This window comes from Myodes glareolus, chromosome 18 (assembly GCF_982192425.1).
Source record: "Myodes glareolus chromosome 18, mMyoGla1.1, whole genome shotgun sequence".
Classification (NCBI taxonomy): Eukaryota; Metazoa; Chordata; class Mammalia; order Rodentia; family Cricetidae; genus Myodes; species Myodes glareolus.
This window is the reverse complement of record NC_142043.1, coordinates 4435921-4462890: the sequence shown is the minus strand read 5'-3', so window position 1 is coordinate 4462890 and position 26970 is coordinate 4435921. Positions and strand designations below refer to the sequence as shown.

General features: G+C 38.6%; 1 protein-coding gene across 1 annotated transcript in view; it reads left to right on the top strand.

Moving 5' to 3' along the window:
- Kcnh8 (potassium voltage-gated channel subfamily H member 8) overlaps positions 1 to 26970 on the top strand; it is a 219680-nt gene that overhangs the window by 43287 nt on the left and 149423 nt on the right. Inside the window, exon 5 of the mRNA XM_087897874.1 lies at positions 2347 to 2554. Coding sequence (XP_087754000.1) covers positions 2347 to 2554 — 208 coding nt within the window. The remainder of the gene's footprint in view (positions 1 to 2346; positions 2555 to 26970) is intronic.

Genomic DNA, 26970 nt, shown 5'->3' with positions numbered 1-26970 from the left:
GAAATGTACCATGCATCTCACTGAAAGGTTCGGTGAAAGACAAAATTAGAAATGTCAAATTAAGTGGAAAGGAAATGGTGTAGATCACTTACCTTCACGGACTATCCAAACTTCCTACAGCTCTTGAACAAGTAAAAAACAAAATATATCTATCCAATGCTTTGCCTAATTTCTGACATCAAGAAATATCGTTTATTCCCACCCCTGTGTGGGAATAAATAGAATACTTCTATTTCCCCAGCCAGGCAGATGGACATGGCCAGTTGGTAAAAGGGGAAAACACTACCAGTTTGAACAGATACGCTTGCCCACAAGTAGTGTACAATTATCATTCGTGACAATCCAGGGTAGTCATCCCAAAGGGAGTAAGAATTATGACCTCCTCCGTCCACCAGAAACCTTCAGAGCAGGAAGCCGTTGACTCTGCTGAGAACAAGTTTAGTAATATTTTTGTTTGTTTGGAATATCCCAGCATATCACCAGAGTTGACATGCCCTACTTGTGAAATGGCACATAGGGAAGTTTCATATTCTTTCCTGTACCACCACATCCGAGGTCAGAGAAAATGAGTCATGTGCGCCCATACCGCGATCAGATGGTGTCCTCCACTGGGAGTCGGCACAGACTCATTTCACTTAAAGCTGTCACCCGTCCAACAAATTCTGCTACCGATCAAAGAAGCTCCATTCACAATAGCTCTCTGAATCAAACTGTAGAGATTATTAAACCCTAACGTGTGATCATGTGTTCCACACCAGCTTGATAAATGGTAGATGAAATCTTGATTCTGAAGGGAGAGAGTCAGCTAAACTTGACCATAGAGAGCACTAAGGAGACATAAAGATCACGATATCCATCAGGATCCCAGGTGCTCAGCAGGTAAAGGTGCTTGCTGATGAGCCTGGCGACCTGAGTTTCAGCTCAGGAACCCACAGAGTGGAAAGAGAGGACCCACTCCTAAGGGTTATGCTGTGACATACAGGGGTATCTGTATGCATAGAGGCAGGGGAAAAGGGGAAGAAGAAGGGAGCGATGGGAAGGAAGAAGAAGAAAAAAGGTTTAAAAAAGATTGTATTATATTTAAGTGTGTAATTCACAAGATTAGGATTGATTACAATTTTGTTGAATATCTGTTCCTATGTTGAGATTTGAATATCTTACATCTTAAAGATCTGTCCATTCGTTAAGTGTCCATTCATTCTTATATCAATTATTTCAAGTCTTTTAAACACCGGCCATGCTCTAGCTGTTTTTCTTAGAGATAAGGGAAGATGGGTAATTGAGGAAAGAATTGAAATCAACTGACTAGCTGGTTTCTAGGCAATCCCTCTGAAGATGCTGACTTTGTCTGTGATTATATTCTATAAAGGGCAAACTAACTGTAGCCACTAGCTACATTCAGTCTTCCTCTGTTGTAGTCCTGGCCAAGGAGTCTTTCCAACTGTTTCTGATAAGTTGATAGAAGGCTCTCTGAAGTTCCATGAAGTTGGTAGTAGGTGAACCTCTTGTTAACACTAACTTTGACTGCCTGGGTTTACCAATGGTGGGTCTCTTTCAATTTATGTCTAAATTCAGGAAAGTAGACCTTGAGTCAGAAGTCTAAATATAGGAAAAGACAGGGCATAGGAGATGCACCAAAATTTCCCGTTCCACTTGATTTTGTCTTCTGAACACTCTGGAGAGCAGCTCCAGGTCTGAGTGCCTAACTGAATGTTTTCTCTGTTCATTGATGGTGGCAGAAGTCAGGTAGTTCAGCAAGTGACACAGAAGGTGCCATTGGTACTTGAGTGTGAGGTACTTACTAAGTTTGGGGGTCAGCTCACTTAAAGAAATGAATCTTTGCAGGTCAGGATGAGTTTTAACTGAACCATTAAAGCCTCAGAAAATGAATACCAAAAATTATTAAATTAAAATTACCTTTATTATGACTTTCTAAGATTTTATTTAATATGTATGGATTAATCACAACACAAATATATTCTCTGTATAGAGAAATCAGAATTGACAGAAAATGTGTTCAAGGTGATGGAGACATCTTATACTCAGTGTGTTTTAGTTGCACAGCATTATATACACAATCTTACATGATCAGGTTGAAAATCAAATCAACTATTATGAATTAAGTGTTTGCAGAAACAACCTCTGTAACCTTTAGCCTACCTTGCCTCATCCTTTCAGCTCTTGATACAGTATCTGAGGTCAAAACACTCATCAGTATGGCCACAGTGGTGAAACCACCACCATTCTTCATTTCAGAAACTTTCCACCTTGGGTGTGGGTTCCATAAAACACTATGCTGTGAGTGCAGCTGCTGTGCCAAGCCATGCTTCTCTGTCCCCACCACAGGTGTCCCTTGTGCATCTTCTGAAGACTGTCCGGCTGCTGCGTCTATTGCGCCTTCTGCAGAAACTTGATCGTTATTCTCAACACAGCACAATTGTCCTCACCCTGCTCATGTCCATGTTTGCTCTCCTTGCACACTGGATGGCATGTATCTGGTACGTCATTGGAAAAATGGAGAGGGAGGACAACAGCCTTCTCAAGTGGGAAGTCGGTAAGGGCCTCTGTAAAATTTTCCGCTTTTAGTTAAAAGGAAATGTTGTGTAGAGTTTGAGGGAAGTGAAAGGTGTTTGTGAATGTATTTGTTCTAGTCATTTATTTATCAAATTTTTATTACACTGAATTATGTAGACCATTCTCATCTGTGTATATAGTACTTTCAGTGCAGTTTCAGTATTCCTCCACTCTCCTCTCCCGTGCCCTCCTCACTCGCACCGGTCCTTTTCCCTGTACAGCTTTATAAATATAGTCCTTCTTACTGATCTTTATCAATCTATACACAAGTGACAAAATCTCCTTCAAGAGCTTGCATTGTTATTAAAATTTATCAGATTCAACTTTTAGGCTCAAGAAACTTGAAAAAGATCTAAGTTGTTCAAAATGTCCAACAAGGCTATGGAGGTGTTAGGTTAAGTGTATATTAGTACCTTGTCAATTTCCAGTGCAGAGCTAGTCATTAAATCATGGGAAAATGATCCAAGGCCCTTCAATCATTTATACCTGAGTTGGTTTTCTAATGAAGAAGATGAACCTTTTTTTCTCCCATCAGGAAAGGAAAGTACCAAAAGGTTGTGTCATACTTAAAGAACCAGTGATGGCACAGAAAACAAGATCATTTACAAATATTTATAACATTCCATCAGTCCACAATCCATAAAAATTTGGGATTTCTCTTTCAGGTGTTATACAGTTTAGCATAAATGAATATGCAATGCCAAGCATAGGAACACATTGTAATATATATGGAGACTTACATAAATTAAAAGTTCCCAAGAAGTAGATACCCTTTTATGCATAAGCAGTCACCATCTTTTCCACACTCGGTAGAATTGCCATGGTACTATCTATTGGAGGACCATTGTTTTTACTCCTTTTTTTGACATTTAACCAAAATTTCTTAGTTGGCTGAAATTTCACTTATCTTCTCCAAAAAAAAAATCAATTTTGAACTTTTGAAAGAAGCTCAGCCCTTTGCAGAGGACTAAACTACAGGAGACTACAGCAAGAGAAGTGCCCTCTGTGTCCAGCTCCTGAAGCAGCTTGTGATTGGAGCATTCTGTGTTGGCTGTCATAAATGTCACTCTCTCACCACAGAGCATGTCCAAAACCTTCACAGGGCATCCTTGAAATATAAGCTGGAGATCTAGAGGAATCAGGGTGAAGAAAAGTAATTTCCTTACCAAGTTCTTTAAGAAACAAAATGACCTTACTCTTCTCAGCTGAGCTTCACAAAGCAGCCAATGCACTGTCATGGTTTTCCTCTCAGAAAGCTTTTTTTTTCTTCCTTTCCAGGCCATGTTTTAAATATCTTGCTAGGATTCTTAATTCTCAGACATAAATAAAACTGTAGACTTGAAGCAAAGCAAAGATGTTTTAGATTTTCAAACAAAAAAATTTGAGATCCAATGAGAGAGAGAGAGAGAGAGAGAGAGAGAGAGAGAGAGAGAGAGAGAGGCCCTAGTGTGAGTTTCGGGATTTGCTATCTGCCTTTTATTTTTAGTCCATGTGCACATTCTGTCTTGTGCTCAGCATCTGACTCTCTCTGAGGCCTGGCCTGATTTCCTTCCGGTTCCAGACCTGGGCATTCATAGTACTTTGTAAGGTTTGTCATCTGAGTCTCCAGCTGGGCAAATTCAGCTTCCTCACACTTTCAAAATTGAGTTATGTGAGGAATGGTTTTTGTTACACTTCTACCATGTCAGCTGTGCTACAGACATGAAATCTAGCTTTTGTTTTTCTTCTCACAAACATACAGAATTGTTTATTCTTTAAGAAAGAGGGAGCCAGCAACCTAAAGTGTAGCATATTAGCCCCAGCCTTGACCCTGGTGTTAGGGCCCACTGTAATAGGAAGATGGTAAACTGGATCTCATCCTGGTAAAGGCAGAATGATACACTGCAGTGGCAGGAAAGCATGGTGCTCGCATATGTAAACCTTTTCTGCCTTCCCTAACCAACTCCTAGATTTCTAGTAATTTAGTTCGCCTGCCTGGAGCACAATCACCATGTCTACAAATTAAGAACCCCACTAAATAACTGAAAAGTCTTTTTCTGAATTCCATTATATAATTTTCAAAAATACACAAATTTAAAACTGTGTGCCTCGTAGGCATACATGGGGTATGTATTTGTTAGTGTCCATCCACTATCCGCTGCAGCCACCCGACATCAGCTAGTTTGAGGATGTATCTCCAGGTTTTACTAGGATTATGTCTTATCATAGAATCACTGCTTTTATTCAGGTAAGGTGCAAGTAATCTCTTATGAGATTAGATTTTCTGTCTAAATAGTTCTTGCAGTGTGATTAAAAACAAGGTATATTCATTATGCCTGTAAATATGTTTGGACAAGGTCTTCCCCTTCCTCTAGAATTCCTTGTATTATTTGTGCTGACTAAATTGTTTCCCAGGTGAGATTTGTCTGAATATTAAATAATCGAAGCTTTTCTACCTGTTAGCTTATTTTCATTATGTAATTTCTTTTTTGTGGTGGTAAGTTTTGTCCTTTTTTCCCAATTACAATAAATCAAAAAATTCAGCACATGAATAAAATCCTGTTAGAGAACACATCACTCTTCCTTTTGTGACTAACATATAGAACAGGTTCTTATGTCCAAAGGACAGATCTCTTCCTAATCATTTTCAACTATCCAATTACTCTCCCTTTGTTCTTGGCAAGTTCAATACTGATAGCTAAAGTGCTTTGGTATTTTGTTTCCAAACGTACCCAAATTCATCTGTAAACCACTTTAAGCCTGGTCAATGCCAGTTTTGTTTTTTAACTATCTTTTCACAGTTTACATGCCAAATCCATTTCCCACTCCTCCCCTTCTCCGGCTCCCTCCACCTTCCCCCATCCCAACCCTCCATTCCACCCTCATCCACTTCTCCTGAAGGGTATTGCTTCTCATGGGAAGTCAACAAAGTCTACCACATTGCTTTGAGGAGTGGAGGGACCAAGGCCCTCCCAACTATATCTAGGCTGTGCAAGGTATCCCTCCAGAGAAAATGAGGTTCAAAAAAACCAATACAAGCAGCATGGATAAATCCAGTTCTCACTGCCAGTGACCCCATAGTCTGCCTAAGCCATGCAACTGTCACCTACATTCAGAAGGCCTAGTTTCATCCTATACTGGTTCCCTTACTGTCAGGCTGGAGTTGGAAGGCTTTCATTAGCTCAGGTAAGCTATTTCAATGGGTGCCCCCACCATGGTCTTGACCTCTTTATTCTCATATTCTCTCTTCCCTCTCTTTGACTGGACTTTGGAAGCTCAGCCCAAAGATCTGCTGTGATCCTCTGCATCTGTTTCCATCAATTGCTGGATGTAGGTTCTATGATGACATTTAAGATATTCATCAATCTGACTACAGGGCAAAGCCAGTTCAGGCACCCTCTCCTCTATTGCACAGGGTCTTAGCTGGGGTCATCCTTATGGATTCCTGGGAATTTCTTTAGGGCTAGGTTTCTTCCTAGCCCCATAATGGCTTGCTCAATCAAGATAACTTTTTTCTTGTTCTCTGTCTCTGTCCTTCCCATATCTCGACCATCCCATTCCCTCTAGTTCTTGTCCCTATCCTGTTCTCCCCTCCTCTCCATTCCTTCCCTTCCATCTTCCTCCCCATGTTTTCAATTTTCTCAGGAGATCTTGCCTGTTGTCCCTTCCCATGGGAATCTATGTCTGTTTCTCATAGGGTTCTCCTTGTTACTTAACTTCTCTGTAGTCATGTACTATAGGCTCCTTATCCTTTGCTTTACGACTAGTATTCACCTATGAGTGGGTACACACTATGCTTATCTTTCTGGGTCTTGGTTACCTCAGGAACCTAGCCTCTGAAACTTATCTAGAAATTTCTCTACAGTCTTGAATATTAGGAAGATTGCAAGGAAAGACTCGAAAGCTTTCTGGCTAAGACAGAGTGAACAAACAGGCAGATCACTATAGGTTTACTCATTTACCTGAAAAATAACACTTTTAGGTATACATTGCATGCTTGGTTTTCTCTATCAAAACCAAGATGTTAGACTATTTATACTATCTCTACAGCTTGTGCTTCCTGCTAAGGTAGAACATCTCAGAGGATTCTTGAGAATTCAGAGCGTAGAACAGCAGAAAACAGGAAGATACCATTAACTTTGCTTTTTCTGTAATGTCTGTAAAATGGCAACAATGCTGTAAGTCTCCTTGACGTGGCCAGAATTAAGTTATCAAGCACATAAACTGATGTGTAGCATATTGGGAGCTGTTTCATTGCTTTCTGTGTAAGTGTGGGAATCCTCCTTTTAGATTTCCATGTAAAAGCAAGAAGTAATATAGAGGACCAACAAGCAAGGTTGTCATTGTGCATCCACATTCACATACATGTGTGTGCATACATTTACACATATATACACATCTCACACACATGTGAAGGGAAAATGAAAAGTAAACCCATGTAACTAGCACCTAGTCACTGGCAATAAGTGATGTCTACTGTAGCTATCATTAATATTATTATGACAACTACTCTTACGAAAGAAACCAATGAATATCATTTTACATGGGAAGGTTATATAGAAGGTAATTGTAGAGTGTTGCCATTTGATTTAGGTATTGTGCTCAACAAGTCATATGCATTACTTATAGGCTGTTCTGTTCAGAGTGTAAACTAGTTAAAATTAACATAATAGGTAGGTCTGACACCTGTTGCCTTAATAGTTCTCTCCTGTTAAGGCAGGAAAGATTTTAGAGAATGTGGACATAGATTGTTAAGGGTAATATTTAACTCTACAATGAAGAAATGTATCCTAAGTAAATTTGAGAGTACTTTCTAAAGTTGAGCATTTATTTGGCTGCAAGGAAATGTTTTCACTGGTGTCTTTCCGGGAGCTGTTCTGTCTGTTTGTTTCCTATAAGAATCTTCAATACAAGCCAGGCAGTGGTGGTGCATACCTTTAATTCCAGCATTCATGAGGCAGAGGCAGCTGGATCTCTGTGAGTTTGAAGCTAGCCTGGTCTACAAGACCTATTCCCAGGACAGGCTCCAAAGCTACAGAGAAACCTGTCTCAAAAAACAAACAAACAAATAAACAAACAAGGGCAAACTACGAAAACGGTCTTGGAATATTATTCAGTGGTGGAACCCTTACGAGTGATGCAGGAGGCACTGGATCCACCCTCTGTGCGGCAAGCAGGGGAGCTGTGAGATTCTCAGATTTCCAGATGTCTCAGTTAGTAAGTGTGCATTCTGTTGCAATTATTATCATTTCTAGAATTCAATTAATGGCACCTGTAAGGTTCAGTTGATGACATTGAGTTTGCTTTTAAAGAACTCTTTTGGGATCTTAATTAAGAAGAATTTAGTTTCAGACTGCTACAATTTAGATTTGAATCCACCTCAAAGATTTGCTAAGCCTGTGACCCCAGTTGTGACATGGCCTGAATGATTCTCATTTCCTCATCTGTAGCAGTGTGGATGCATAGCTCTTCCTGGAAGCTGCCTCACAGAGTATCTGGAGCATTGGATGCTCCTGTTTCTGGCTCCTGCAATTGTCCCCTGTGTTCTTACCAGGTAATAAGCCCATCTTCCAACTCTCTGACATCCACATCTCAGTGAACAGCGCTAGAGAAAAAATGAAGCTCTATACAAGTCTAGTGAGGACATGAGCTTTGTGCTTCATTCACATTCTGAATTACAGAAACAAAATTCAGGCCCATTGACTCATCAATTCACAGAACAAATCTTGGGAAATGATCTATAAGGATACAATAAACATGACCAACTTAACAATTATTCTTCATATATTGAGATGGGATTTCCTGTTAGCTCTCCCTGCCTCCATACCATTGCTTCATGGTCCCTGAAGGGTGAATACAGAATGACCAGATATTAGTCACATGCCAACAAATGTGTAATATCTTCAGACTGCCCAGACAAAGACAGACTTGGTTTTACTTTTATTTCTATTTCTGTGAGAAAACATCCTGATAAAAAGCAACTTAGGGAAGAAAGATTTTATTTAGCTTATAATTCCAGGTTATAGTCTGTAACTGGAGGTTTCTTTCCTGCCTGCCTTTTCCTAAATAACCACCTTGAGACTTAATACTATTTAAAAACTGTTTCACCTATTAGCCAAGGCTTATTATTAACTAGTTGCTACAACTTAACCCATTTCTATTAGCTAATATTTTACCTTGAAGCTCAATTCTTGTTATTTGCTTCCCTGGTGCTTGCTGGTGTCTCCCTTAACTCTGCCTTCTTTCTCCCTGTATTCCATTTGGCTATCCTGCCTAGATATACTCTGCCCTGCCATAGAACCAAAGCAGCTTATTTATTAACTAATGATAATAAAACATATTCAAAGCATAAATTAGGGCATCCCACAACATCTCCCCTTTTCTGTCTAATTAAAAAGGGAAGTTTTAACTTTAACATAGTAAAATTATGTACAACAAAACAGGTATCAAGCAAGAATTACAGTTACTATATTTAGTTTATCTGTATTTGGAACCATTAAAGAAAATACTCCATTTATTTTATCTTCATGAGTCTAAACTTTTATATTCAATTTTATCTTTTATCATAACTAAGTAGAACTACAATCATAACCACTTAGTCTTCAACTACATTAAAGATGCCAGAAGGATATAATATTATCTATTAAACAGGATGTGTTTTGTAAGCAATTTCCAAAACTCTAGGAATTACATAAATATTTGGCTGCCTGGACAATCACCCAAAGTTCTTCTGTATCATTGGGGCAACCATCTTCAGCTATAGGCCTAGAATGTCTGGCAGATTTCTAAAGGACTGTCCCAACTATTTTGGCAAATCCAGAAGTCATTTTTCTATGGGTCCTGCATGTCCAGTATACTCAGAATACTGACAAACAGTCCAGGCAAGAGTAGTTTCTTTCCCAAATAACTAACCCTTCCACAAGGAAAGCAAACTCTATAAGGAGCTTGTTTGATGCCCATCATCCTCTTGAAGTAATTGGTGCTGCCAGAAGCAGATGTGTCTCACTGAGAAAAGTCTAAGTCCTTAAAACATTTTCATTGCCATTTTCTGTGGGTCTTTGAAGTGTTTGAAGCTCACCTATCTATTTGAAATATATATCTGCATATCTAGAAAACTTAACCAACATGGCTGTAAGTTTGACTATTATAGATTTATATTTCTTAACTGTACATTTCATTTTTAATGAGCTGCATGAACATAATACCTTAAACAAGTGCATAAATATACATATAGTTTAACAAAATTGACCTTAAATTTGCATTAGTAGACTAAAATCTATACCCATATCAAGTATTCTGAGATCAATTATTGTCTTTGGTGTAAGAATTTAAATTCAATGATCTACCACTTTTCCTCATTTCTTTATAACATCACCTTTTCTTCTGTTAGAAAAAGATCAGTAACTACTCCCCTTTAAATGAAAACAAACATTTATAAACAATATTTTGGGAATTTAGGTATAGTTTTTCATATTATTTCCTGCTTTAGGGGTTGCTGATAATCTTATGGGGATCCTGAGAAAATTTAGAATTATTTTAAATCTTGGTTGTAGTTGTCTGTGAGGCTGTATCATGTCAGCCAGTTGTCTCGCAGCAGTTCTGGATGTTGGAGCACATGGGCCATTCTTCCCATGGAGACTTCTCTGGGGTCTTACTTGATCAAACCATTAGACTTGAAGGAAATCCAAAGCTTCTCTTCTTCTGTGGAAGTAAAAGCAGAAACTCTTTTCCAAAGCAACATATCTTTACACTCTAGTTTTTAAATCAAGCAACCTTAAAGTTGGTTTAGCTTAGCAGTCCCCACAATCAAACTTTTCTCTGCAGTTAGCTCATTAACAGTCAAAAAACTCAAAGAAAACACAATAGTATACATACTACAGACTTTCTGTGTATCTTCCACCTTTATGTGGCTTTTTTCTTTTATATTATTTTTACTATGTCTTTAAAACTTTGTTTTATTTTTTAAAACTCTTTATTTCTTTCACTATCTGTCTATACTCTTTTTCTCTCTCTTCCATGCCTACATACTTTTTTAAACATACTGTGACTTATTTAGAGGATTTTTGTCTATACCTGTCTTTACTGCATATCTATAATCATTTCTTCATCACTGTTTTAAACTGTTAAGCAGGCATGGCTAGGACCAGAGCAGCTGTGTTGACTGTTGGTTCCACCCCATTCGGATTTCAACATGGTGATGGTAACAGTGAGAGTCCAACTTACCCTGCCACCAATGCTGACATCAGGCAGCATGCAGCCGGCACACAAACATTTTTTGTCCACATGAGGAAAAGCTAAATCCACCACACAGCACAGAACCAAGTAGCCTCTCTGTACCAAGTCCTGTGAGAGACTGTACAGCATAGCTCATGGTGACTGGCTCCATGGCCAGCATGAGAGACAAGGAAGTCCAGGGTGGCTCTGTTTCTGTGCATTTAAAATGCTTTTAAAGATAAGCCTTATGTGGATCCATGTCCTATGTTGGGCACCATTTTTAATTGGAGGCTTCTCTCCTGCCTGTCAGTTCCTGATTTACCACTCTGGGGCTTAACATTAATTATACCCTGCTTGACCTCAGGCTTATTATTAACTAACTTTTGCAACTTAACCTATTTCCATTAGCTTATATTTTATCATTCGGCTCATGGCTTGTTACCTCACAACTTCCTGAGTGTCTGCTGGTGTCTCCATTAACCCTGCCTTCTTTCCTGCCTACTTATATTCTGCTCTGCCATAGGCCAAAACAGCTTCTTTATTAGCCAGCACACAGAGGGGCATACCACATCATAGTCAATGATTGAGGGCAAGTCAAAACATAAATTCAAGCAGCTTGTCACATCATATCCACAGGCAAGCGTAGTGAGAAATGAATGTAGGCAGGCTTCCTTGCTTGATTGATTGCTCTTAATCTCCCTTGACAAACTGTACTCCTCACCAAGGGAATATTGCCACCCATAATGGGCTCAATCTTCCTACATCAATTAACAATCAAAACAATCCCCTACAAGCATGTCCACAGACCAGTATGATCAAGATAATTCCTCATCAAGAGTGTCTTAGCAGGTGATTCTAGGTTATGGCATCTTAGCAGTTAAAACTAATACAAACTCCTTTCCTCTTATTCTGTCTTTCCAGTACATATGCAATAGGGAAATTCCTCATTAAGTAAAAAAGACAAATGTCTAACACCTTTAATTTTATATTTAAAAACATCAGAAAAGTTGATGAAATATTTATTAGAATTCCTTTTTGAATCATCACAGCCTTCACAATGCCATCATGTCAAGTCAAGCTGATGTTCCACACGCATTACTTGCCATAACACAGTCTGTACTCCTTAGGCATGCGCAACAGTGAACAGTGAACAGTGCTTATTTCCTCAGCTAAACTGATCCAAGTCAGTTTATATCATTTTATCTTCTTTCTCAAATTTCTCAACTTAAGATACTAATAGGCTGAACTTTGAAATAAATGATCTACCAAGGGATATAATGTAAGAGGTAATTTATAGCATAAGAGGTGATTTATCTCGTAATTCTCAGGTTGGAGTAGGCTTATCTTTTGTAGATGTATAAAATGTACCTATGCCAATCACAGGCAAGGATCCACATTCAGTTCCAGCAATGGCATTGAGTGACCTCCAAACACCTGTAACTCCAGCTCCATGGAATCAGGTTTCTTCTTCTGGCCTCTGTGGGCACTTACATGCAATGCATATAACTCTAGACACACACACACACACACACACACACACACACACACACACACACACACACATGATTAAAAGTAATTAAAATGCAGGTCAGTAGGTCTGTTGGGCAGCCCAGTCCCTTTCTTTGCACCCAGCTCCCAGATGACTCTGCCCTTTGATTAGACATGCTGTGGAAGTCTTGAGGTTGAAGGAATCATATGCAGCCAGTAACAAAGAATTTTCATTTGAAGCTGCTCGGTGCTTTGTTCTTCTTCCATTGTCTCTGTCTTTTCTATCCCCAGATTCTTTACTAATTTCTTTGTTCCTAATAGATTGTGGAGGTCTACTAGAAAATAACAACCATCACTGCTAAAACAATTCAGCACAGTTCTGAAGGCCATCATCAGAAAATGTTCCTGTTCCTGTTAGTTATGGGAAATGAAAACAAAGTGTCTTTACTGAAAAGGGCATCTAATTCTCTATTCAGCTTTGGAAGGAAGCTTTGGGAAAATGGAAAATATTTCATATTTCTACCCTTTTGCCATAGAGAACAAATGGTTTGTTTAAAAAATCCAGACTCCCTTATTATTTTTAGTAGTATATAACTGCGTTTTTTTTCTCATAGATTTTGGAGAAATAAAAGAAATAGAAATGTCTATCTACTGTTCCTGCAGTCTGGTCTTCTGTTTAAACCTATTCAGGCATTTTGAAATAGCAAAGCAAAAACAAAATAAAGAAATGAAAGAAAAAATGAAAGAAAAAGGAAGGAAGGAAAATAGAGTTTTCAATGACATGTGTCAGTCCTTTATAAAAGAATTTCTGTATTTCAAAGAACAGGCAGGAAGCTCACAGGATTGCAGGGCTGCTGGGAGAGAAGGGCAAAGTAGCATCCAGAGAACTGGTTACAATCCACATAGAATCTTTGCCCCAGAGTTCCTGTTCTCAAACTTCAGAACATAAGCTCCCAGTCACAAAGCTATTGTCATAGCGGTTTGAAGAAAAACAGTACATTTTTACCCCTGTCCTAGAGGACTTGAAGACATAGGGCAACCTGTGAAATACTGAAGAATGCACTAGCTACAACTCTATTTAACCAAATCTTTGGCACTATTTTTAGTTTCTTCTGGCAACTTGTAAATTTGGGGTTAAAAAGAAAATATCATGGGAAATGTTTTTAAACTCTGTATTACAATAGGAAAGAAAACCAATGATTTTCATCTTTTTATAACAGAGAACACTACATGCATTATCTCATAGTAAACCCATACTAGAGATTATCCTTATTTATAAAATAAAAACAATAAATAATGTCTAATTGGAGAGTCACAAATGAGCTTAAATAATATCATGGAAAAGCAGCTAGACTCTTCAGGAATGCCACGGGATTACAATATGGTATTTTGTTATAAGTAACTATATACACACAAGTATATATGAATACAAACATGTGTGAATAGATATCTATAAATCATTTTTATGCCACAAACATGTGCTCTAAGTGATGCGGACTGATCTAAGTGAGTACAGAGGATCTCCTGATGGGTCGTTCCTTATATACTACCAATAAGAGAAGAATTTCTAAAGTCAATTCTTGTTCAATGCTTTGAAATAAATCACATAATTTCTATATTTCATAATGATACTTTATGTGTGGTTAAAGAGCAGAATATTCATTATTTGTGTGGATTAAAGTGAAGTGTTATGAAGTAGAGACAATGAAAGCAGAAGATGTCAAACATTGGGATTCTTTTGCTGTTAAATTGTAATTTTGTCCTGGAGAATTTTGAAGTCTACATTTTTTAATTCTTCAGTATTCAATACCATGTAAGAAGAAATTAGTTTGCTTTTCTCATGGAACCTGGTACACATTACAATAATTACTGATATAGTTAAGCATTCATATATATTGTTATGAAGCCATTTTATTTTTCTGGTTCATAAAACATTGTCTAGGGATATTGTACCAATGTCTTCATTGTAACACCATAACCTCATTCCTGTTCCCTTTGAACATTACCTCTGCCCTTTTAAACTGTTATTAAAAATTTTTACATTTTTATATTTAGAATGAAAAAAGGGTTTTATTTATGGTTTCTTGGTTTGTTTGTTGGTTGGTTTTTCGAGATAGGGTTTCTCTGTGTAACAGTACTGGTTGTTCTGTAACTCCCTTTGTAGACTAGGTTGCCTCCAACTCACAGAGATCTGCCTGCCTCTGCCCCCCTGGGTGCTGGAATTAAAGGTGTATACCACCACTATCTAGCAAAAAAGTTATTTTGATGAAAAGAAAAATGTATTTTATCATATTCTTTCATTCCCAAAAGCATTTCAGATTCTTCCCACCTCTCTACCCACCATTTATGTTCTTTGTCTCAAAAATAAGACAAAAAAGTCTAAAAACAGAAAAACAAAAGTCAGCACAAGCAAACAAAATGCCCAAACAACCAAAATTGGAGTCTGCTTTGAGTTGGCCAACTAATCTAATCTAAGCATGTGACCTGATCTGGACTGTGGCTGATCTATCCAAAGACACATTGGAGAAAATGGATTTTTTTTTCCTTTTTCCGTAGGTATCAATAGCAAATAGTTCCTGGATTAGGGGTAGGGTTTTGGTGTCGACATTTCCCTTCTCAGTGCTGGGATTTGTCTGTTTCACATCTGTGAAGGTCCTGTGCCTGCTGCCATTGTCTGTCTGAAATCACATGTGTGCCAGCCTTGTCACATATGGGAGTCATCCACCACCTATGGCTCTTACAATACGCCTGCCTCTTCTTCCACATCGAACCCCAATCTTGAAGGGAGGGGTTTGATGAAGACATTCCTTTTAGGACTGATTGCTCCAAAATCTCTCTCTGTAAATAGTCTAGTTGTAGGTCTGTCTGTTAATTGCAATCTACTCCCAGAAGGTTCTTTGAAGTGTGTAGTGATGCGGCAGGCAGGCCTGCTTTCTGTCCCTCCCAGCTTCCGCACAGCTAGCTTTACACTTGAAATAGCAATATGGAAACTGTATTCTTTTAAACACTGCATGGCTCATTATATCTAGCCTCTTATTGGCTAACTCTCACATCTTGATTAACCCATTTCTATTAATGTGTGTAGCACCACGAGGTGGTGGTTCACTGGGAAGATTCTAAGCTGCGTCCATCTAGGACGGGAGCTTCATGTGTCTGCCTCATTGCCTTCTTTCTCCCAGCGTTCTGTTCTGTCTACTCCACCCACCTAATTTTCTGCTCTATTAAAAGGCCAAGACAGTCTCTTTATTAACCAATGAAAGTAACGCATAGACAGATGACCCACCTACATCATTTCCCCTTTTTCTGTTTAAACAAAAACAAAAGACTTTCACTTTAACATAGTAAAATTACATATAGCAAAACAGTTATAAAGCAAGAATTACAGTTGCTATATATATATATATATAATCTTTTATCATAACAAAGGAAAACTATAACTATCTATCCATTCTTCAACTCCATCAAAGACTCCAGAAGGATATATTACCTAAGCAAACAAGAAATAAGCAACTTCCAAACTCTAGAAATGACAGACATCTCACTGCCTGAATAGTCACCCAAAGTTCTTTTGTACCATTGAGGCATCCATCTTCAGCCCCCAGGCCCATAGTATCCAGCAGACATTTTCATGAAGCAGGAAATTTCAAAGACAGTTCAGTCACTTTCTTTTGTATCCTGCAGAATGTCTCGCAGACTCTTTCATGAATCAGGAACCCCAAAACACTGTCTCATTTTTAGGCAAGTTCAGCAGTCCTTTCTCTGTAGGTTCTTTGTGTCCAGTTTATGAATCAGTCCAGGCAAGAGCAGTTTCTTGCCCAAATGGCTAACAAATTCCATAAGTAGCCTATTCAATGCCCATCTTCCTCTTGAAGTCGCTGGTGCTGCCAGGAACAGACATGTCTCATTGTCTTGAAAAGACCAAAGTTATTAAAACATTTAAAATGCCATATTCTGTAGTCTTTGAAAGATATGAAGAATGCCTATCTAACTGAAATATACCTATATATATCTAGAAAATCTAACTAACATGACTACAAGCTTGACTATTATAGATGATTATCTATTAACCTATATTTCCTAATTACACATTACATTCTTAAATGAACTACACAATCACAATACCTTAATCAAGATCAGAAATACATATACATATAACAAATTTGACCTTAAAATCCATACCAATGAAAATTATTCATATCTATATCATATCCCCTTTAAATGTAAAAGAACATTTATAAACAGTATCTGGGAATATGGGCACAGTTATTTCTCTCCAAACTACTTCATGCTGAATGGGGGCGCTGTTATTCAGGTCTTTCATAGTATAACTTGTCTGCTAGATTCATCTCAGTCGGCAGTTGAGCAAAGTAATTTTTTGAGGGTGTTCACAGCAACCTTTCAGGAAAGCATGGTCTACCATACCATATTGGGATAGAAGCAATCCACAGGGTCTCATCCTCTGTGAAAACAAAAGAAGAACTTTTCCAAAGCATCATAAGCTTAGATCCAAATTTTGAAGTCAAGGTATTTTCAAAATATCTATCTTGGATTAGTTCAGCAGCATTTATAAACAAAAATCTTTTAGCAACTTTTGCTCCCTTCCTCAGCATTCAAACAATTCAAAGAGAGCATAATGGCATACAGTATCAAGATTCTCTGTGTTTTTTCCATCTTTGTGCAGCTTTATTTTAACCTCTATTTCGTTTATTTTTACTTTTATTTTTTGAGACAGGTTATCTGTATATCTTTGTCCTGGAATAACTCTGTAGACCAGGCTGTCCTTGAACTCACAGAAATCTACTTGCCTCTGCCTCCCCAGTGCTGGGATTAAAGGTGTGTGCTACAACACCTTGAATTCACAGAGATCTGTCTGTCTCTGCCTCCCAGGCAATGGGATTAAAGGTGTGTACCACCACACCCAACTACTCTCTTTCTTTCTTTTTTACTTTTAAGAACTTTAACCTTTAGCCTGCATATATTTTTAACACACTGTAAACCATCTAGAGGTTTTCTTTTTCTTTGAATCTCTCTTTACTGTATATCTCTTTTTTTTCTGACCACATGAGTCTTTATGGAGAGAATTAAAGCTGTGACTTTGATGACTAAATCCTGCCCATTCCTTAGTTTTCCAGCCTCATGACGGAGGTACCGGCTGTAGCCATTTTTATTGCCACAACTCTATGATGTTTCAAGGTACCTGCCAGCAAGCAAGCTGCAGCATTCTGTTCACAGACCACACTCAGTCAGACTGCCTACCTGACAGAGTCAGAGTTTGCCCTGGCAGGATGGCCCAGAAAGCTGGTATTTTAAAATGATGCAGCTTTTTTTCCTGCTATGGCTGAAAACTGAAAAGCATGCAGTCGACTTTTTGTCAACACTATGTAAGTGTTTCGTGGCAGGACCTCTTAAAAGAGCTGCAAGATTTTACAGCTAAAGCTGAGTGAGAAAACCTCTCTTAGATGAGAGCGCTTGCTTGCCTCTAACAAGCAGAGCAGACCCAAGAAATTGCTGCTACCAAGAAAACATGCTTTACTCTGTTCTTTCCCAAGCTTTTTCAGGCTTTCTGTGGATTCATTTATCTATGTTGGGTGCCATTTGTAGTGATGAGGCAGGCAGGCCTGCTTTTTATTCCTCCCAGCTCCTGCACAGCTAGCTTTACACTTGAAATAACAATATGGAAACTGTATTCTTTTAAACACTGCATGGCTCATTATATCTAGCCTCTTATTGGCTAACTCTCACATCTTGATTAACCCATTTCTATTAATATGTGTAGCACCACAAGGTGGTGGTTTACCGGGAAGATTCTAAGCTACGTCCATCTAGGACCAGAGCTTCATGCGTCTACCTCATTGCCTTCTTTCTCCCAGCATTCTGTTATGTCTACTCCATCCACCTAATTTTCTGCCCTATTAAAAGGCCAAGGCAGTCTTTTTGTTAACCAATGAAAGTAACACATAGACTGAGGACCCACCTACATCAGATGCCGGGTGACTGGTGCTCTAACTGAGTGCCAGTCAGGTATGACTGTAGGTCCCTGTTCAGAATGGTTCTATGGGTTGAAGAAGTCACAAAGGTTTGGAGATTCGGGATGGAATGGAAGAAAAGGGGAAGCAGGGCAGGACTAGAGGAAGGTCCTGAGTCTTCACTAAAAGGCAGTGTCCCAAAAGGATGAAGGTGATCTGGGCTGACCTTTTCTCTTAATCAACTTGGATTCAAGATATGCATTCTTCAGTGTATAGCATGAATTCCAATTGGTCTTATTAATAAAAATCCAGAGCTTGATATGGGGTTTAAGACTGAAACCTCAAAAAAGAAGATCAGCAAAATACTAGTGAGTTCTTTCCTCTACCAATGCTTCAGCCTGAATGGGGAGAGACTCTCACTGTGAAACCTCAGATTAAATGCTCAGACTGAATGCCCTGAGTTTCTCCACCCCCCTCACCCCCACCTTATAGTCCTCTCTTTGCCCAGCTGTCTCCCTAGTGTTGGGACTAAAGGCATGTAATCCCAAGTCTAAGATCACCTTTGTGTAAGCTCTGTTTTGCTTTTAGATGGATTCAATCTTGTGTAGCCCAGGGTAGGCTTGAACATCTATTTGCCTCTGTCTGCCGAGTGCTGGGACTAAAGATGTACACCACCACTGCCTGACCTCTGTGGCTAACCAGTGGCTTAGCTCTGATCTCTGACCTTCAGGCAAGCTTTACTTGTGAAATTATAAACAAAATCTTACTACAATAGAACTCTAACAACTCCATGAAAAGCAATGGCTAACTTTCAACCATCTATTTCCCTTTGAATTATAACTCGTAATTATTACTGGTTTTCCATTTGTTAATTTAAGTTGTTCAGAAATTTATATGTGTAACAAGCCTTATTTATGATATAAGTAAAGAAAAATATCAGTCATTGCTCTTACATTACTGATTATTTATGATTTCTTGTGAAAATTAATTCTTAGAATAAAAGACTATGAACACTTAACTTCTGCTATTCTCAGGCTAAATCTCTGATTTAAAATGTAAAGGATGACACTTCAAAACACTTCCAGGAAGGGCTGGAAAGGTGGCTCAATAGTTAAGGGCATTGCTTGCTGCTCTTGTAGAAAAACAGACATCAATTTCTAGCACCCATGATAGGCAGATAAAAACTATATGTAACTCCAGCTCCAAGAGATTTGATACCCTCTTCAGGGCTCTGTGGGCATCCATACAATCTGAACACAGACACACATACAAGCATACATACACATAAGTAAAAATACTTTCTGTCTGTCTGTCTATATGTATGTATTTAAAAAATATTTCTGGTCTTTTATCATTCACACTAATGTACTTTACCCAGTTTAGACAGATAAACTTTATTGATAGAATTAAATTCTAGAACCTTCATGTCATATTCCTGAGGATAAAAGATTCTTGAGAAGATAAGATTTGTGATTCAGATTAATTATTACTATCCAGTGATGTCATGGCCACTTGAGCTCTATTAAAATGTGTGTATTTCATTAAAATCCCTATGTTATCTCTCATATTATATCTTCTCTGAAATTTTAAAATGTTGATTTTAGACATACAATTTCTTAATGCCTTTATATTTTTGATATTTTACTGAATTTGTCTATTGCTATTTTAACTTTCATTAATAAAATTTGTTCTTAGACATTGCACGTATGCATATTATATACTAACCACTCTTACCATCCATCTCCCTACCCCCCCGTCACACTCCACAAATCTCTCTCACATTCTTGCCTCTTCATTTTGTTTTGTGATTAACCAGGGTCATCTTTTACCATGGGTTAGGCAGTATTCACTGAGATCTGGTACACTTGACAATGGTACACACTAAAAAGAATGATTTATTACACCTTTCCCAGAATCTAGTTCAGAGGTAAAGAGTTGGAGCCTTTGACTCTCCCCTTCTTTGAATGATTGGTGGTTGATCTCATGTGGGGCTAGTGCAGGTTGTTGTGAGTTACTGAGTGCAAGGATTGAACATAAATCATACCATATTGTAGCCTTTCACAATGTCTTCCAGCTCTTACATAATTTCAAACTGTATCGTCACATTGAGGTAGAAAATTGCAAGCAACAGTTTCAGTCGTGTGTGACTTGATAATTTAAGCCCCTCCTCTTTATTCCCTATCACACTGTGCCACTCTTTTGTGTTATCTGTTAGAGTAATTCAAACATAGGTCCATCCTCAAAGAGTAAGGTTTTGTTGGCACTGTTCATAGCTCTTCAGTCCAGAGTTCTTATCCACAGAGATATTCCTTGTTCTTCAGTCTTCACAGATTGGTCTTGGATCTTAAATATTGTGCCTACTGTCCCAGATTCAGACTTGAAAGAGAGTCTCCTTTGAGTATATTCTCCACCGACTGGCTTCCTATTTCATGCCTGTGGTATCACTCCCTGGAAACACTCTTTCTGACCTCCTCCCTTTGGTGTCCTGTATGAACTGATTTTCACTGATAACGGTTCTCAAACTTGAAATATGTCACACAGAAAGTGCTACCATTACAGCATCCCCAAAGGCTGAGCCTGCTTTAGCTGATCTGAGGCTGGGTTATATCAGGTTAATTAACTAATTGATTTCCAAATGCCCAACCAGTTTCTCAATATCATTTTTGGAATGGTTCATTCTTTATCATTAATTAAATATGTCATTTTAATCATATTTAATTATGGTTTATGACATTATGAGACTTAATTCTTCTTACATCAAATCTAATTTTGCACTGTTATTTCAGCATTTTAATTATTGTGCTGTTTAAAACTTCGTAGAATAAGCAGAGTGGGAACCATTCTAATCTGCCTTTTTACTTAAATCAATATTATAAGAAAATTACTTCCATCAAAATCCAAATGGGATTTTAGTTGACGTTCATTTTAGAAACAAGATTGAGAAAAATTCTTGTGTAACACTGAGGCATTTTTGGCAAAAGGCTTTGGTATTCAGTCTCTACTTAAAATATTATCTAATAATTAAGTAAAAATGGGTCTTTTCCTTCACACCAGTTGCATATAATTCTTGAATTTTTTTCTAACCATTTTTAGATTTTGTGCTTCTATGAGTGAAATCCATTTTACATCAATTTTGTTATAATTATGACTGAATAAAGTTATTTAAAGTTATTGACTTTTAAATATTACACAGAATTCCAAGTAATATATACCTAATGTGTTTCATAAGCTTTAATTAGTTTTTGTAGTTTCAAAAATAATCAGTTCACCTACAAATACTAGCAAATTTCAAGAAGTTATTTGCTTAATTAACTACTAAAAGATTTGCTGAAAATGGTTTAAATACCAATATCGCTATTATTATTATTGTTCCTTGAGAGTTCAGAAAAGAAAATTTTATTATGTTTATTTATTTGTGGCACACATGTTATAGGACAACTGGCAAAAGTAGAGTCTCCTTTGATCATATAGGTCCAAGAAATTAAAATCGTATCATCAGGCTTGATTACAAAAACCTTTACCTGCTGAATCATCTCTCTGTTCTCGACCCCCATGTTTGACTCTGAGAGTCTGAGAAATAGTCTTCTTCAAGCAAGGAATTCCCCAATTCGTTATCTAATACCAAATGTTCAGCCCTGACATCATGTACGTACAAGTAACAGTATATCAACTGAGCAAATGTTAGTTATATATTGAGGAATACATACACACACACACACACACACACACACACACACTAATTAAAGAAAAAGAGGTCATGTATCTGGCATTTGAGAGAAAGCACGGGAGTGTACATATGTGCAGTTGAAAGGAGGAAAAGGAAGGGTGAAAAACAATGTAATTATATTTTAATTTCAAAAATGAAAAGTGATATTTATATACTTCTTAGAAGAACAAAGAATGATGGGTCAATTCTTTGCCTGGAGATTGAGTTCATTTCACTAATTAGCTGTATGGCATTAGACTTTCTGTTCCATTAAACCATATTATCTTTCAAAATTTAACATTAAGTTAATTCTTAGTGACTTTGGGCCTTTCTCGGGCCATAAACCCTTTAGAAAAATAAATGAGAATTAGAGATCTTCTCTAATGACAAATTTATCTACCCATATATAAATAATACTTTGCATGAGGTTAGAAGTTGCCTGTCTATTCCATTGAACTTAAAAGTTGCCAGCCTATTTATTCCATTATTTTTGTTCATGGGATCTTTATAAGGAAATGAAATAAAAACACTCTAGAAGTAGTTGACCTTTCAGATTGTTTTCAGCTTAAAGATTTAGCCTTTAAGAAAACTGTCATACCCCTGATTTTGTTGTCAGTAAAACTGGTATCATGGACTCTGTTCTTTCTCTACATCCGGGTAGTTGAGATCCTGCATAGAGTAGCCCTTCACTCCATGGGATGCTATCAGCCCTGTGCTTGATGACTTTATAAAACTGATTTGTTTCCATTTAAGACACTCTTTCTTTCAGACCAAGCTTGCTTGATTCGCACATTCCCTACCTGTGGATGTCACAAAGATCTTAGAGATGAGACATTCTAAACCTTTGATTTTTTCCCCCTCTATCATAAAATCTCATTCTGAAAAGAATGTTTGGAAATGAAAGGTCTCATCCTGGTTAAAGAATTTATTTCCCCTCTGTATAATTCACTGACCACCACTATATAAGACACTGCAAAGTAAAGGTTCTGGCGAGATGACTCAGTGGGTCAATGGACTTGCTGCCAGGTGTTCCCACCTCCTTCTTCTCCTCCTCCTTCTTTTTCTAAAAGTAGTATCAAAAAATTTCTTAGATGCTATGTCTAAAAGAAAAATATATTACAAAACTACTTGTCAAACTATCTGTGTAAATAATCACAAACAATGCCATAGTGGTAATAATAAAATTATTTATTATTAATAATATATAATTCAGACATACAGGCTTTGTTTCCCACAAGTACTGTTATAGGTGCTGTATGTAAATTAATTCATTTGGTTGTGAAATAATTCTTTCAACCAATTATTTTTTATTAATTTTCTTTTTATTCATTCTTTGTGTCTTGCACATGATGCATTTCAATTCTACTTATTTCCGATCCATTTGTAACTGCTTTCTGCCCTTGCAACGCCCCCCCCCAGAAAATAATAAAATAAAATTTAAAGGGAAAAAAGGAAAATTTTCATTATGGAAGCTGTAGTGTGACACAGTAAGTCACACAGTATACCCTTTTATCATATATATTTGCTTACAAGTGCGCATTGGGAAGAGTCACTGGTCTGGTTTGAGGCCTCTGGTTTCTACTCTACAATCAACACTAGACCCTCACTTGGACTCCTCTTGGATATCGTCCTGTTGCCCTGTGTTATGGAAATCCTGGAGCTTTGGGTTACTTCACATGCTCCAGCAGATCACAGAGTGGATGGATGTTGGGGAGGTCCAAATCGAAGCTCTGGTTCTGGACTTGGGTATTTGCAGGGTTGATCAGCCTGCCAGCTCTGCCCAATCTTCACAACCAGGGTGACTCTTTCAACATTGCCTGGCTTGTTCACCCCTTGCATGGATGAGCAATGGGCTGCTTTCAGACCCTCATGGCTGGCTCTCCCACACTCACCCTTTCAGGGCCAACTCTGTGTTGGCCAGGCAAGATGTAGGGGTCACACTCCCATGCTCACATTCTTGGGTGTGATTCACCCACAGCCGCATCAATAGGGTCAGCTTTACTGTGCTACTGGGCTTCCCAGGAGAGGTGCAGGATCCACCTGCATGGGAGTGCTGCAGCTGGTAGAGGAGGGACAGAACATCTTTCCCTTGTCCTCACCACCACATAGCAGACAACGAGGATGTGACAAGCTCTTCCATTATCACATTTGAGGGCCAGTTCACCTACACCTCTGCCAACATGGTCAGCTCTACTGTGCTACCCAGAGGAGGAGCAGGGCCCACTTTTCCGAGTGCTACTGCTGTTGAGGCACAGGGACGGCTCTCCCATTCTTATGACCTCAAAGCCAGCTCTCCCACTTGCTTAAGGCATATTGTGGGGCATCTTTCCCCTGCCCATGTCACCAAATGGCAGATAAGGGGTGGGGCCAGATATTCTATGCTCACATTCTCGGGGCCAGCTCACTCGGGGTCCTGTCAACAGGGTCACCTCCACTGTGCTGCCCAGACAAGGTGCAGGGTCTGTTTTCCTGAGTGTTACAGTTGGTAAAGGGAAGGGTCACCGCCCTCACCAGGTGGAGACAGTATGGGGCAGGGAGGAGCGCATCTTTCCCTCACCCCCAACACTATACAGCAGATGAGGAAGGCAGTATACCCCTCTTAGGTCCCTAGGGCTGATTCATCTGCACCTCTGTTTACAGAGTCAGCAGTATTGTTCTGTCCAGGCAAGGCCCAGGGGCCATTCTCCTGAGTGCTTCAACTAGTGAGGGGTTGGGACACGTCCCCCACCTGGTAAAGGTGTTTGAGTGGTGAGGGGAGGAGGACAACTTTCCCTCACCCATGCCATCACATAGCAGAAGACTGTGAGGGGCAGGACCAGTTCTCCCTAGTGTTGCAGCAGTGAGGGTCAGGGCAAAGTCTGTACAGCTATCCTGTCCTCGGTGGTATCAGGTACCTTAGATGTCAACACAGACAGTGGCTTGCATCAGGGTCCTGAATTCAGACATGAGCCGTAGCAGCAGCCCAGTCCCAGGCATCACCATGGCCCACGGTGGTAATCAAGACAACCACTTCAGTCAGCTCCTCACCACTTTCACCTCTTTGGATATGCTTCTGTCCACAGGACATGAACCATCAGGGCTCCCTTTTGCTTTCCCAGACCATACCATACATTTGCTCACCATAATAGTACCACCTTCCCAACACCACAAGGAGCCAGGAGTGCCAGTGTTTTCTACTGGAAGCCTGGGGTTGTCCACCTTGTGCCTGCATGTGGGTCTCTGACTCAGTTCATTGTGGTGCTCAGCAGGAATGCTTCCTCATTGGAGCATGGGTACTGTCAGAGCTAAATATTGTTCATACGTTAATACCTCCATATATATAAGAAAATAGACACATGTTGATTGATTAATTTCTCTGAGATAAGACAGGTTGTACATCCTGGAAGTGGGCCTTTTGTGTTTATTTTTAGTTTTTTACTTCCTTTCTCAGATTTGTTTTAATTCCTCTGGTTGATTTGTTCTCCTCCACTGACAGAATATCAGAGTTTTCCTATTTTATTGATTTTTATTGAGCTCTACATTTTTCCCTGCTCCTTTTACTGCCTCTACCCTTCCCCTTCAACCCTCCCCCAAGGTTCCCATGCTACCAATTTACTCAGGAGATTTTGTTTTTTTCTACTTCCCATTATATCTATGTATGTATGTAGGGTCTTCATTGGTGTCTAAGTTCTCTAGAATTGCGATTTGTGGGTTGATTTTCTTTGCTTTAGGTTTAAAAAGCACTTATGAGTGAGTACATGTGATGATTGTCTTTATGTGTCTGGGTTACCTCACTCAAAATGATGTTTTCTAGTTCCATTCATTTTCCTGCAAAATTCAAGATGTCTCTATTTTTCTGCTGTATAGTACTCCATTGTGTAAATGTACCACATTTTCCTTATCCATTCTTTGGTCAAGAGGCATTTAGGTTGTTTCCTGGTTCTGGCTATGACAAACAATGCTGCTATGAACATAGTTGAGCACATGTCCTTGTGGCACGATTGAGCATTCTTTGATTATACACTCAAAAGTGGTATTCCTAGGCCTTGAAGAAGGTAGCTTCATAATTTTCTGAGAAATCACCACACTGACATCCAAAGGAGTTGAACCAGCTTGCATTCCCACCAGCAATGCAGAAGTGTTCCCTTTTCCCCACAACCTTCCCAGCATAAGTTGTCATCAGTGTTTTTGATCTTGGCCATTCTTACATGTGTAAGATGGAATCTCATATTTGTTTTGATTTGGATTTCTTTGATGACTAAGGATGTTGAACATTTCCTTAAGTGTTTTTGAGACATTTTGGATTCCTCTGTTGAGAGTTCCCTGTTTAGGTCTATACTCCATCTTTTTAAAATGGATTATTTGTTCTTTTGATGACCAATTTCTTGAGTTCTTTGTATATTTTGGTGATCAGCCCTCTGTCTGATATGGGGTTAGTGAAGATCGTTTCCCATTCTGTAGGCTGTTGTTTTGTCTTGTTGACTGTGTCCTTTGCTTTACAGAAGGTTTTCGGTTTCAGGAGGTCCCATTTATTAAGTGTTTCTCTCAGTGTCTTTGCTTCTTTGTCGAAAATCAGATGTTCACATGTGTCTAGATTAATATCCATGTCCTCAATTCAGTTCCATTGGTCCTCCTATCTGTTTTCTGCCAATACCAGGCTGTTTTCAGTACTGTAGGTCTGTAGTAGAGTTCAAAGTCAGGGATTGTGATGCATCCAGAAGTTCTTTTATGGTACAGGATTACGTTGGCTCTCCTGGGTTTTTTGCATTTTCATGTGAAATTGAGTACCGTTCTTTTGTGGTATGTAAAGAATTTTGCTTGAATTTTGATGGGCATTGCATTGAATCTGTAGATTGTTTTTGGTAAGATTGACATTTTTACTATATTAATTCTACCTACCCAAGAACATGAGAGACCTTTCCACTTTCTGGTGTCTTCTTCAATTTCTTTCATTTTAAGTTTTTAAAAATTTCATAAAGATTTAAAGTTCTTGTCATACAAATCTTCCACTTGTTTGGTTAGAATTACTCCAACATATTTTAGGCTATTTGTGGTTATTGTGAA